At 39.0% G+C, this 14,135-nt stretch overlaps 1 protein-coding gene across 1 annotated transcript; it reads right to left on the bottom strand.

The window, feature by feature from the left end:
* Positions 1-1,205: 1,205 nt before the first annotated feature.
* sspn (sarcospan (Kras oncogene-associated gene)) lies at positions 1,206-12,943 on the bottom strand. Its single transcript, XM_088922827.1, has 3 exons — positions 12,518-12,943; positions 6,246-6,332; positions 1,206-5,427 (listed from the first exon to the last, which is right to left on the bottom strand). Exons 1-3 carry the CDS (start codon positions 12,821-12,823, stop codon positions 5,068-5,070), a joined length of 753 nt encoding a protein of 250 aa, XP_088778953.1. The 5' UTR covers positions 12,824-12,943; the 3' UTR covers positions 1,206-5,067.
* Between the last annotated feature and the right edge of the window lie 1,192 nt (positions 12,944-14,135).

Raw genomic sequence — 14,135 nt, 5'->3', positions numbered from 1 at the left:
CACGAAACTGTGGTGTCTGTGTGCCATAACAGCACTCGCTGCTGTACAGCTGGTCCTGAAGGCGTTCGAGTCCGAACCGTGCAAAACTACTGGAGTGCGCAGCTGTTCCAAAAAGTAACAGGGAAGCCAGCACATTATAAATGTTCTGAAGTAAGAGAGGAGGCCAGGCACACATACAATTAGATGAGCCCGCCTTGTAGCACCTTGTTAATTCCACTTGGTCAGTCCCAGGTAGAGGTTTCAGAGTCATGTCTGACACACATGTTCTGAGAGAAACCATTAAGGATCCAGCACAGACTGGATCCATCCCTAGCTCCAGACTGCTGGGGATCCAGCACAATTTAAAGAACTAGGAAATGACAAAAATGCAATACGTTGGGAGAAAATGGACCTTGGCTATTGTTATGTTTTTTTTGAGTGCCACAAACGTAGAGGATATTCATAAAGTGATGCTGATCGAAGGTCCAGAGGAGAGATTCAGTAATCGAATGACACTTCCCTCACTTTTCTGCCTTCTCTCAAGATCTTTTTAGCTCCTATGATTTTGGTCCATTGTTGTGTAACCTCCCTGCAGACCACGCACACAGCACACATCCGCTGGCTGCGCTCCTGACATGTGCTCACACTGCTGTCTGATGTAATCTTGCTGCACCTAATTGCCAGTGCGCTCGATGCATGTGCAGAAACTCCTTCAGTTCCCGACATCCCTGCATCCTGTGCAACTGCTTTTTTCATATCTGGCTGTAAACATAAGAAGCCGCTCACGCACAAAATCACGAGATCTCACGAGAATGAAAAAAAAATATGCAATCCTTTGCAATAAATGCAACTGCTCTTGTCCCATTCCCCATATTATTATAATATTAAGTTTTATATATATATAGCTTCTGTATACAGTGTATCTATTCAAACAATAGCCCCGAGTCAAGCACCTAATGCTTTTTCACCTCCGACATCACTGTATTTTCTTTTCTCAGAAACACACGCCATTTATTGGTCATTTGTTCTGAAAACACAAGCCGAATGGCCTCCACATGTTTGTAACCATTCAGATGTTTTTATGACAAGGTTCCATTTTATTGTTGTACAGGACCTAATAATACGATGATGCCCAGAGCAGGTTTCTATATCACTGAAGACTGAAGACGCCTGCCCATCTCCCTATCAGTCCCGAACAAAAAAAAGACTACAGAACCAAATTCTGAACTTCAAGATAGACGACGTTTATTTAAAAAAGAGGGAAAAAAAACTCTTCAAAAGACTACACAAACAAAATATTGATATTGAAAAACAGTATATTTTAAGTTTGAACACAATGTTTTATATAAAAATTTGCCACGAGTAGCAAATATAAGGCTTTATGTACTAAAATACCGAGCTGAACAGGAAACGTAGGATCATTTTACAGCTCAGTTTTACAGTGTTCATCAGGTGTTTGCCCTCTGACCTCTGAGGAATAGTGTATAGCCAAATTATGTAGGCATTGTGATGAACTACTGAGACCTCAGTGGTTACCCTTGTCAAAAACAGCTCAGCAGAATCCTGTGATGAGTCATGACCCAGCATTCAATATTCAAATATGTCCTGGAAAGCTGGAAAAATTAAAGCTAATCCAGATATTTTTAGGAGTGGAATGTGAGATTGCAGGCTCTGTTGCAATACAGGGTACTAGAAGACTGTACTACATCATTTATGTCAGTTTCAGCCTGACAGACTCAGTTCCCTGATGTTATTTTCTTTTGTTGTTTTTGCAAAACAAATCTCTAAAAGAGCTGGGATGTCTCAGTCATGGTGGAGTCCAATCTAAGTGACACAGACCACAGAAGCATTGTTCACTGGTACAACATTTAACTGGTGCTCATTACGTGACGCAAATATCGCGTGTCGGAGTCCCCCTTTCCTTCCAAACCTGACTGTTTTTTTTGTTATTAACTTTTTGCCCTCTAAAATGACAAACAAAATACAAAAACAAATTAATTAAGGCTCACTACCGTGTGATTACTCTCTTGTGATGTGCACAACTCGTAACAACATAATTTGTTGTTACATTTGAGTACGTCCTACAGAACTAGAATTTATTCAGGCAGTTGCGCTGATAACCTCTTCTGCTGTGCAGTTACTTACTGTTTCCATCATGCCCTCGTGATGTGAAGTTTTGGGCTGGGGCCCAGTTTTCTGCCTACACCCTGAGCTGAGGCCTACCAAGGCGCAACTGGTGATCATGTGAAGGCACATTGTGAAGAGATGGAAGCAGATTGCAAACAGAGTTTCTAAGAACACAGATTTCCTTTTTTCCTTTAATAACTCTAAGTCTTTGGGTCTACTACTGTCAATACTCTAAAGAGCCAGCAAGGTGCAAAAAAGAAAAAAAACGTATTCAAAACATGCTTAAAATCACAGAAACCACAGAAACAAACCAAACAATTATCAGGAGGAATAAAAAGGTTCTAAAGGTCTCACTAAAAGAGTTACTTCAATGCTAATTTTAAAGGTTTTTATAATTTTATAATAATTTTGCTATTAACTGTACACATAAAAAGTAAAAAGATATAGTATTCCTAAGTAACTCTTTTAAACAGCTGTGATAGATAAAGCCAGCATAGGGGCTTGTAGCTTTATACTGTATTTGAGTTCTAACACCTGCATAACTTGTTATTATAACCTGCATAACTTTTTTGTTATCAAAGTTTAACACAATTTTTCAGGAAAATACCACAATTTTAAAAAACATTTATAAAACATTTATAAAAATCTATAGGTCTTGGAGACTTAAGGGTAACAACACTTTACTGCCTGTTAGAGAACAGACTCTTCAATGTAGAGCAATTCCAGTTAAGCTCACTGTAGGAGTTCTTATCAATTTACACATTTGGTAGCAACTTCATCGACCTTTCCTGGGTTTCACAAAGTAACCGTGCAGGTTTAGTAATTCAAAGGGCAGTGTGTGGGGCAGATTTTGATTTTATTACTGGAGAGCACGGCTAAACAGCTTAATCTCCCTCATGGATCGGGCAGTCACATCACCCGTAAAAAGAAAAAGGAAAAAAAATCGGTTCGTGTTCGTTATTCAAATATTAATTGAGGCTGTGTGATCATATTAAATTATTGCATATGCCCTGATAAGAAAATGTACTGTATAGCTTTCACCAGGCAATTTGAAGGACTGCTTGCTGGGATGAACCCCTATGTTACCAAATATAAGTACTTAGTTAAATTTATTGGTTCACAAAAGCAATGTACAATATTAATTATGGCTTAAATATTTTTCATGTTTGGCAGAACAGCCCCTCCACCTTCTCTCCTCTGACTCAGTACCACATTGAACAACACCCCCTGTCTCTAGGGTCAGCTAAAGCAGTAGGAATACTGTACATTGAATACAAAACATTCACAGGTAAAACATCATACTTTCCAATGTTCTTCAAATGCTCTTCAACTATGCAAAGCATACTGTAGTTCTGTTGCATAACTAACTTTTAAACAGTTTTCCAGCTGTCTCTTTTGCGTCTATACATTTTACACAGTGTAGGCTTTTATTCACTGATGTGGAAGACAAGGCTGTACGCATAAACCTACCATATGTGTCAGCAGACCACTGTTGTTTTTCCAAAAATGAAGTTAAAATGAGTTAAAAGGATCAATGACCTAAGATAAACCCCTCCTTGCCCGGACAGCTGACTACATGCAAAGATCAGCAAATCGTCAGCACACACTGGAGTGGCTAATATTTTGGTTTTATTTTAAAATATTTTCCCAAACAGAATCAAATTTGTAACCAAGATCTGGAAATCATTGAATTTTTTTTTAAAAAAGGCATTAACCAGTGGAAACTGGAATGATCTTAGAAAATAATGTGTTGAGACACATCTTGCAGCCTTATATAGTATATACAGACAATCTTATATAAAACATACTGTATAGTAAAAACTAATTAACCATGTAATCAAGACACGGAGAACCGTGAGAGTCCATGTGCTACAGCGGACCAGATTGTAGCCAATTTTGATGAATTGGCATTTTAAAGATTTTTTTGCAATCAATATAAATTTGGTAGTGAGGATACAACTGATGGGAGGTACAGTGACACAGAAATTGGTTTCCACAAGGTGCTCTGGTGTCCTCCCACAGTCCAAAGACCGAGTGGTAGGTTATTTGGCCCTGGTGCGAGTGCGTGATGTTTGAGTCTGTGTGTACTCTGCAATGGACTAGCGTCCCATCCAGAGTGTATCCTGCCTTGTGCCCAATGCTTGCTGGGAGACGCTCCGGCTCCCATGCCACCCTGAATTGGATAAGGTGGTTAGAAAGTGGACGGAAGGAGACAACTGACAAGAGTTGAATGGAACCAACATGATCAGAGAGCAAATCAAACTTTAAACATGTAAAGTGAGTGGTCATTCCTACAGTACCTCTGAATGAGAAAAGGTGATTCTTCCATCTCTCAGCAATAATTTAGAAAACAACAATGTGGCTACCAATTATTAATCATCATCTTAAATGAGGAGCTGATTAGAAAAAAAACTAAAGAGCGAATTTCTAGTCCTGAAAATGACTGAATTCTTTCTTCTGGCGAGGACATACTACAGTATATCTGGAGGATAAAGAAGTTTATGGGTCTGCTTTGCAAATGTTGCAAATGTTGCCAATACTTGACATTTTCTGCAGCCGGTTTATTTTAACGAACTGTTGTGGACGTCTGAACTTGTTTAGAAGAAAATACTCTAAGCTTCAAAATGTCACTCCAGTCAGTCAATAGTTCTCTCATAAAGAATTGTAGGAAAGAGTTTTTGGTATAAGATCTGCACCATTGTCTGCAGTAACATTGGCACCTGTTAGCATTTTGAAAACACTTCTTCTCACATGTGAACTTGCAACAATAAAGACCCTTCCCTCATGAGAAATTAAAACACCTGATTGTATTCAAACGTTGGGGGTGGAATTTATCGGGAGAGAAGTCAGTTGTCTTCCCCCCTGTTGAAAAGAAGGCTGCCCACAGTCTCTCAGTGACCATGTGTACCTGCTGCAAGGGCGAGAGATCAGTGGAGGAGGGTTCAAAGAGTTGGTGTAGTACTACACCTTCTGCCACTGCTGTTCGCTGCCAGAGCCATGCTGGAGGCCGACAAAAAACACCTGGTACCTGTGCTTCCACATCACGAAACAGCCAACCAGGCACACCACAGCCTGGGTGAGGTTCAGAGCCATCTGCAGCAGGAGGTAGAGCTTGTGAGTGTTGGTGATGGAGAAGCAGGCGCTCACGTCACTGTATACGAAGGTCCTGGCGATGGGGTCTTCAGGGTCCAGTTTGCAGATGCAGGCACCCTCCTCCTCTGAGCAGGCGAAGGCGTTTATCAGCGAGTAGTGGTACCCAGCAAAGGCCACAGCCAGCACCGAAAGGACCAGGCCGATGGCACAGAGCAAGAAGTAAACCAGCTGTAGGGAAGCCAAACGCCAATGAGAAATGTTACTCTCGAACGCTTTCTCTCAATGCCATTTTATTGAAACGTTTTTGCCCCACTTGAACTCTGATATGCCCATGAGCATCATGAAGATAGATGTAACCCCTGACTTAAATGTTGAAAGAATTGTATTTGACTCTAATTGAATTTTGCACATTGCTGCTGTCTGAATGCTGCTTTATTTTTATTATAGCTCCTGCCAGGTTCCTGCCTCCAATACTTAGTGTTCATTTTGTTACGTCATTTTCGCCGTCGTCGTTAACGTCATCTTTTATGTCATCCGTTGTGTCATTTGTCAGGTGAGGAAACGCGCAAGTAAGCGTTTTAATTGTACTCAGGAAGGTAGATATGACGATAAATTTGAAATGTGTGGGTCACCCTGCATTTCCTAAAACATTGCTCCATCCAAAATGTCATTAGTTATGTTTCTTCCATATCACACTGTACTTGCCTTTTGCACACTTCGTGTGCAATTTCGAATGTTTCTGAATATTCCAACATTCTTTTTTGTAGTGATTCTTTACAGCTCAATGCACACAGCATTTGTTCATATATGCAGTAGATTACACAGGTGCTCAAGCCAAATGTCAAAGGCGTATTTAAAATACTCAGTTTACCTACTCATTTGAAAACAGTTTAAAACAAAGCATATAGGATCCTGCACCAGAGGGAAACTACTTTATACAAAATGTTGAAAACATTCTCATTTATTTTAGGACTGGATAACTGGAAACTCAGTGTGGCGTTTTAGCTATAAATCTGCAGAGCTTGTGATTTAATGCTCCTTCTCACCTTGGCTATGAATTGCATAAATGTCTTCTCATCTGGTAGGTAAGTTATGCAATACAAGTAAAACCCCAGTAAGGACACCAAGCAAACCTGCAAAAGAAGACAATCTTTTTAAACAGAACAAATCACTACTGCTGACTTATTCCAAATGTAAAAAGTAGTACTTCAATTTAAATAATATGCATGCCCACTTTCTAAAGTCTCTTACTAACACAATGGATAACAGCTATGCTTGCAACATAATTTAAAAAATGATCAGCAAAACATTAGCTGAAATGTAAACCATAAAAAGCAATAGTCCAGCAACAGGTGTTGCTTTCACTGATTAGTCTAATCACTTATTTTCACTTGCATGCAGTATACACATTTTACACGAACACAGTTAAGTCACACCACCTCTGAGAATCATGATTCGTGATCTGGATTCTGGATTCACAATGTTAATAGTGAAAGGGACCAGTGGGTCCCTTTAGTGTACCGTAAAACTAACTAAAAAGGGTCCCTTTAGTGTACCCTAAAACCATTGAATCCCACAGCCTTGCTCATGCCTCATTTTAAATACCCAGGTGAACATCTGAGCACTGCTGCCCCCTTCTCCCATGCTTCTCTGTACTGCAATTGCTCCACCCATTTAAAGGCTTGCCCTGTTATTGTGATGTCATAATTCACAACATCTCAACCCAAGATGACACTCTTGTCTGAATGGGACTTCAGCATCACCAGGCTGCTGGAATGCCAGAGGGGGGCTGTCTAGTTTTGCTAGCTTTCTCGGTACTGGAAGCTGCACAAAGATTTGGAATCACTCTTTAAAAGATATATAGCATTGCAGAAAATAGTGAGTAAAAGTGTGAACATGTGACAAAATGGGTTACATATCAATAAGGAAATAACTGAAAAGCATAGTGTCATTGAATATGGAAACTCACCATGTCTTGGACTCTTAAGCTCATGCATTCTTTTCACTCCTACCTCAGCCCACACTTCAGCACACAGCATGGATACAGCATTAAAGTTTTAGTCAAATATGTGCAGACACTGCAAATTGTGTTGATCTACCATCCCCCTTAATCAAACGGCATATAAATATAGTTCAGACTTTCCTCTCTCATCCAGGAGCCTTTACTTATAAATAGCATCAATTAAAAGATGAAACTTGCCACAAATGTTTTGTACAGAAAGACAAGGCATTCCACAGTTTTTGATTTGCACTGCATGGGGATGCTTGAATTTAATTACATGCATGTATTCATTATTACTTTAACGATTCTTTTTTTCCCCAAGCATTGCCCCAAGAGGGGGTGAAATAAAGAGAGCCTAGCTTATTCAAAGAAAGAGTTCTTGCTGCACTTTGAGAACTGGAATGTGTGAAAGTTAAACCTTGTGTTGATCCACATTTCTGCACAGTCATTGCTAAATCATATTTAATGAGTTACTGTATTTATTATGAGGTTTTTTGCTGCAGTTTCTGTTTGCTTACTTTCCAGAATGCTCTTAAAAAAGACAATCAAATTCCTTCGACAAATCTTATTAATAGTGCAACAATGCTTTGCTAACAACAAGTTGCTTTTTTCCCCACATTAGTCAGCTCACAACTTTACACATCAACACCAAAGAACCAAAAAGGTACTCTATACTCTATACTCTATACTCTATACGATAGAGTCACTCTGTAGTGAAGCACTACCATTTTTTTCTAGTAAGCTGAATGTTTCTGTGTCAGAATCCATTCTGCTGCTGCCATCATTACATCATTAGGAGAAGAGAACCAGTTCCACAGGTGTTCGTGTTTCACAGATGATGTGATCTTTGGAGCACCTGCAGCTGCTTTCTTTCTCCTTGCTTTCACCTCTCCATCACTCTGACAAAGGTTTACTTTAGTTTCATCTGTCTGCAACACTTTGCTCCAAAACACTCTTACCCTCAATACTTCTGGGAAAACGAAGAATGTTGGAAATAAAGTCATTGCTTGGGTATTCCTGGCTATCTCTGGAACTGGCTCATTGTATAATAGCAGAAAACAATCTAAGATAACAAAAGACACTGTTTCTATCAAATTCACCCTATCAGTCTTTGTACAGTCATGATAGAGTTTATTGATTTCACTCAATTTCTTCTCTGCTATACTTACAAAAAGTGAAGCATTTTAACAAATATCCCTCTTTTCTTCAAGCATTCCTATGTACTATCTGGTACATTGCATGAATATTAAAAGGAGCTGTTGAAACATTTGAACCCATACTCAGCTTCCACTGACAATTGTGATTTACACTTTAGATCAACTTGCTGGCAAACCTCTTTAAAGTAAAGTCTTTCTGCTTTTTAAACTGGGGAAAGACAAGCATAGCAAAAACAAACAAATGCCAGTCAGCCTGGATTCCACTGCAGATTTAAAAAATGTCTGCGGCCACAGCAATTGGATAACTTTAATCCAAGCTCAAACCACAAAGAGTTATACCTTTTTTAGGAAAGGTTTTGTTTTTCGACTCTGTGGGACTCTGTAGGACATTGTGCGACACTTTGTGATCTTTAGCGTTTTTCATGTGGTGAATCAAATAAAGCAACAGGCTAGGTCTTCTTTTGTTTTAAACTGCGGCCAAAGGAGGTCAAAAATGGTTTATAGAAAAAAATAACATTAAGTGACTAATATTAACTACATTTTACTTGACATTATATTGTGGCACTCTACGTAATGGATTAATGCTATGCAATATGATTATAGCTGGTAAAATACATAGCTTAAAATAATTATTAATGATTGTTCGCTCTTCTGCACATAAAATATCTGTTGCTTGAAGCAAATAAATTTATTTAAACATTTCTAAAGTGATTGTTGTAAATTTGCAGTCAAGATTAAATACAAGTGCTGCACAATTGTTTATATCACTACTTTTAAGTGTGTATTTTTTTAAAATATTAATTTCCCCATATTATCTGAAAATGTTTTTATTTTCAAATTGTTGGTTTGGATAGGTAACAGGTAAACCTGGCCAGATTTCATGCAGCTGCAAAGCCTTATGTGTCATTTATTTGTGAAATTGCCCTCAGAAAACCACCGGACATTTGGTAAGAACTACAAGAATAGACTGTGCACTGCATGATCAAATGATACATTTACCTGACAATAGACTTCTGATGCAACAAACAGGAAGAGTACAAACAAAGCAAATCCACTGAGGTGTCGTTAAACTGATGTACAATTTGTGATCTCAATTGTCGTCTGTCACACCCATGTTAACCTATGTTTTGGGATTCAGTATGAAGCATCAGATAGTAGTCTAGGATTGAGAAACCTGAGAAATGAAACTTTTAATTCCATGAATGCTATCATCACTGCAGGATTGCTGCCTTTATAGGTTTGCAACACTGTCTCCAGGTCTATGGAGATCCACAGGCCTCAAATCCTGCGCTTAAAGAGTACGCCGCTGGCTCCTCTTAAAACAAGACAACTCTAAAACTGACTCACTGGCTAATATGGAGAGATTGATTGCGGCAATCCCATGAAAGTGACTTTTCCAGGGTATCAACAAATCCGACCTGATTTACATTATTCTTCAGATGTGATTAATGAACCTACTGACCTCAATGACACCATCTTGTTGTACAGAGTATAAAGGGGGCAGTTGTTAGTACTGGAACTGCTTTGTTGTAGTTTAAATTGCAATTAAACGATTTGTGCAAATTGATCACTGTTTGTCCTCTACAAAAACTGGCCACATCTGGCATCCCACATGGCTCTGTCCCTGGTCCTAATCCTTTTCATCAGCTTTAATTTCTACTAAACTCCATAACAGTGCCAATTTCATTTCGACTCCTGATATTGTTGGAATCAGTCCTACTATTCTACTCAGAAATCTACTGACGGAAATGTCATTTTTTCTGAGCCTTAAAAATGTGAACTCGTGTTCTCTCATGTCCTGTAAAGGAGTCTTTCTTCCACTTTTGTAACATTGCTTGTATCCGTCTCTCCTGATTTCCTGCGGAAAAGCTCTAGTGCACTTTTTTTTGTCATTTGCAGGCTTGATTATTGCAATTCATTACTTTCTGGAGTATCAAAACAGATTTTGAACACATTCCAGCACGTTCAGAACTCAGCTGCTCAAAATTAAATTATGCGACTAAGTATCTCTAGTGTTTTAGGTTCCTTGCACTGGCTCCCTTTGGATTTAAAAAATCTAAATACTGCTGCACACGTTTTAAGGCTTGAATGGTTTGGCTCTTGACTACATTAGTGAACTATTAATTCCCTGCCCACCTGAACATCACTCGCGCTCTCCGGACTCTGGCCTTTTTTCAATTCTGAAAACGAGGCCCTCAACGCCGGGAGACATTGGGAGATTATGCTTTTTGCTCTGTTGCTTCAAGACAGTGGATTAATCTCCCAGCCCTATCGGATCTTGCATGTCAGTCAGCATTTTCAAATCCCCTCTTAAAACTTTATACGCTAGCTTTTAATTCGGTGTAATTTATTGTGTTAAATTATGCATTTGTGTGCTTCTTATGCTTTTGCTTTCTGGTTTTATTGCAAAGCACTTAGGGGTCGTGAACAGCATATAAAATGATGATGATCTGATAAAGACTATAGGGAAAAATAAGACTCATTATCATTGCTCAAGGTCATACGTTCCTCTTCCAGCAAAACACCAAGGTTTAGGCCACATATACTCAAAATAAATCAGTTGCTGCCTTGGCACTGGATTTCATTTTTGAAGAACAAAAACAAACTTATTTTATTGCACAGGGGTTCAAATGAACGTTCATATTTTGCGATTGCATTTGGCCCTTCTCACAAGAGCGCGCCAATGGGACAACAAACCCGAAAGAGTAATTGAGTGTCAAGACTCCTTTCTTCATTTTTAAACACTTCACTGCAGACATGAACAGGGTTTTCATCCAGCAGCTACTGCGTCCATTTTAAATTTTAAATAAACATAAGAATGGCTAGGCACATGAGTAAGGCATTCACCCTACCTAGCATGTATGCCAATTAGTAGCTAAGCGATATTGACCACAAATGATCAATTGGTGCAATTACACAAACAAATGCAAAACTGGCAGCGAAGATGGAAAACAAACAGGAATCCAAGATCCTGTAACCTTCCAGAACTGGATCTGGACACTCCACTGTGTAGTATTTTGGGATGGGAGTGACTACACAGGGAGGACCAATTTAGCCATGAGTCATCTAAGCCTATGTGACATCTGAAGCAGAAGTATGTCATTATGCTTTAATGCAATACTATGGAAAATAATGTTAAACAGACTAAGAGTGCTAGTTCTTGTAATGGAGCATCTTTTTTTTTTTCCATCAGGGTAATGAAAAATCCATTGATATACTTGCCGAAACATTTTTGTGACCCAAAAAGTTTGTACGAGTCTTCCTTTCTGACTTAACTTTTCCCACATTACTAAACCTCTAGAATTAAACAACCCCAGCTAATTCAATCTCTACTATGAAAAATAAACTTATTTTCACCACATTTCCTCACAAATGGACAATTACTCCTACTTTCATACTTCATATAATTATATTAACTACCTTTAATCAATCTAAGGCCTAATGTACTGTAAGTTAAACAATGCCTTACACAGTAAAATAACATTTCCTCTGGGTATCATAATAACATACAAGTACCGGTGACAAATATACCGGGTGACATTATTATTATTGCTAAAATATTATTTCATATACAACTAAACTATAGAAAAACATACTATCAGGAATAGTAAAGTTGTTGAGTATCTGAAAACTACTGTATAATAGAATATCACAGGCCTCAAAGTCTTCATATATCACGATTGCACTACCAATAATACAAACAATCGAATTATGCTGCCTGGAGTTACAATCCAAAATACTTATTCCAATAAAACATATATCTTCATCCAATCAGCTTACCCCTCAAGTCAACAATAAAACGTTCAGAATATGAAACCGTAAGTCTTAAAAAAATATAAAACCTCTCCAGTCCTTCAACAAGCCTAAAGACGTTGGAAAGTTTTCATTTTGGTTTCTGAGGTATTTCAAATTCAGGGAGGAGTAAGGACGGCAAAGAAGGGGGAACTTGTTGATTTCACAAAACTTTCTCTTGGGTATATAAAAAACCCCGTCTGATGCGTCTTCTTGCAAGGAATGTTTCGACAAGCAAGCACTTTCATGCATGTAGCTTTATTAGTCTTACAAAATCATGCAACTTTACCCCCCATTTCAGGATGGGACGCCTTGAAACGAAACTAGGAGGGAAAAAAAAAGAGAGAAGAATCGGATTTGTGCTTACAATTATCCCAGCCCAATGTGGAGTCTCTCTGGTCAGCAAAGAGGAGCTGATGCCTGTCATTATGAAGGCCACCACTGCTATGGAGATGCCTAAAATCAACTGCAGAAAAGCAATCAGTAAAGGAAAACGACAGCCACAACAAGTATGGGAATCCTCCTTCTGGCCTGCCTTGAGCTTTCCCTTTCCTCTCTCCATGTTTCCCTTGCTTTCTTGAGCGTGATCTGCTCTCTTCTCTGCTCCAGGCTTGCCTGTCTGGCTCATAGTGTTAGGGGCTGGGCTCAGCTTGCTTTTTTCATCTGTTCCCATTCGGATGTTTTCTGGATTGTTTTTTTTTTTTTTTGCTTTTCGGCCGCCCTGAAGGTTTCTCCTGTTCTAGTGAGGCTTTGCTTTGCTGCTATTTGGAATCACAGAGGCTCTGAACAAATATGGAAAGCATCTGCAGCGGATTTCCAAGCTGTCTAAATGCCACATATAGAACAGTGAATAGGGGGGCTACAAGGGGGACTTCAGCACACAACAAAAAAGGCAATCATGAGCCATTTCTACCAGGAATAACACAGAAAAATCAATCAAACCTCAAACAAGACAGATTAGTTTTACTGGATTACTGAGCACAGCTGGCCTAACAACCAAAGCTAAGTCACATGAGTTTTGTCAAGCACAAATGAGACCCCTTGTCATGTGAATGTTTTTGGTTCAATCCCTTGTGCTCAAAGCAAAGATAAATTACTGTGGAATATTTTAATGACACCAAGTCAAGAGTTTTCTTTTGGGTCTGGTCAAATGCTTTACTAATGAGGAATGTACTGTATGTCCGCAGTTAATCTGAAATGCAGATATAAATCAAATTCATGATAGACTACAGTTAATACATAACATTAATTTGAAATAGTCTAAAAGACATACTTAAATGTTAGTCATTATTATTTAAATGTAAAATGTAGGTATGTTTTTTTTTATTGCTTGACTAGTGTTGCTCTGCAGGACATCGCAATACTGAGCTAAAATCAAATAAAATGATGAGCTGCTCACTGTTTGGTATTTGCTCTAAAATGAAAAATATGACAAAATGACAAATATGCATAGAAAAGACTTTGTGGTGTAAGATATGACTATGCCCATATTAAGTAATGAAGCCTGTCTGTGAAAGAAGAGGATCAGAGGATGAGCGCTTCTGCTTGAAAAATCAGTGGATCAGCAGGTTTTTTTAAGACCAGCCTATCATGTCCAGTTAGAGGTCTGGCCACAGTATCCCCAGAGGGATAGGTCACTGTGAGGGCCAGGGGTCACTACGTCATCTGGGCACTGTCAAATCTGTCTGATCTCTCTGATCCATCTGTGTAATTGTTGGCTGGGAGACATTTCTTTGGGGAAATGGCCCCATGCAATAGAATTTATCGGCATGCACAAGAGTCGTTCAGGAGTAGAGTACTTTACTCACTGATGAACGCCGTTTGGCCGAGACCTGCCGCAGGACAACGTGTGTGGAGAAGTGGTGACTGCTGCATTGCTGAACCACAGATTGCATGGCAGAGGTGAGATGTGGGGAGGAACATCCTTTAACACTACAATGGCTTATGATGCAGATTAAGCACTACCTTACTGCACCACAGTCTAC

This window comes from Atractosteus spatula, chromosome 8 (assembly GCF_055471065.1).
Source record: "Atractosteus spatula isolate fAtrSpa1 chromosome 8, fAtrSpa1.hap1, whole genome shotgun sequence".
Taxonomy (NCBI): domain Eukaryota; kingdom Metazoa; phylum Chordata; class Actinopteri; order Semionotiformes; family Lepisosteidae; genus Atractosteus; species Atractosteus spatula.
Note: the sequence above shows the minus strand (reverse complement) of the source record. Positions and strands in the feature narration are given on the sequence as shown.

Bases quoted from the DNA above. Each gene is read 5' to 3' on its own strand.
- sspn (XM_088922827.1), bottom strand. From the start codon at position 12,823: ATGGGAACAGATGAAAAAAGCAAGCTGAGCCCAGCCCCTAACACTATG. The intron at 6,333-12,517 runs GTAAGCACAAAT...CTTCTTTTGCAG, and splicing joins CACATTGGGCTGGGATAATT to GTTTGCTTGGTGTCCTTACT. The intron at 5,428-6,245 runs GTGAGAAGGAGC...GCTTCCCTACAG, and splicing joins TTATGCAATTCATAGCCAAG to CTGGTTTACTTCTTGCTCTG.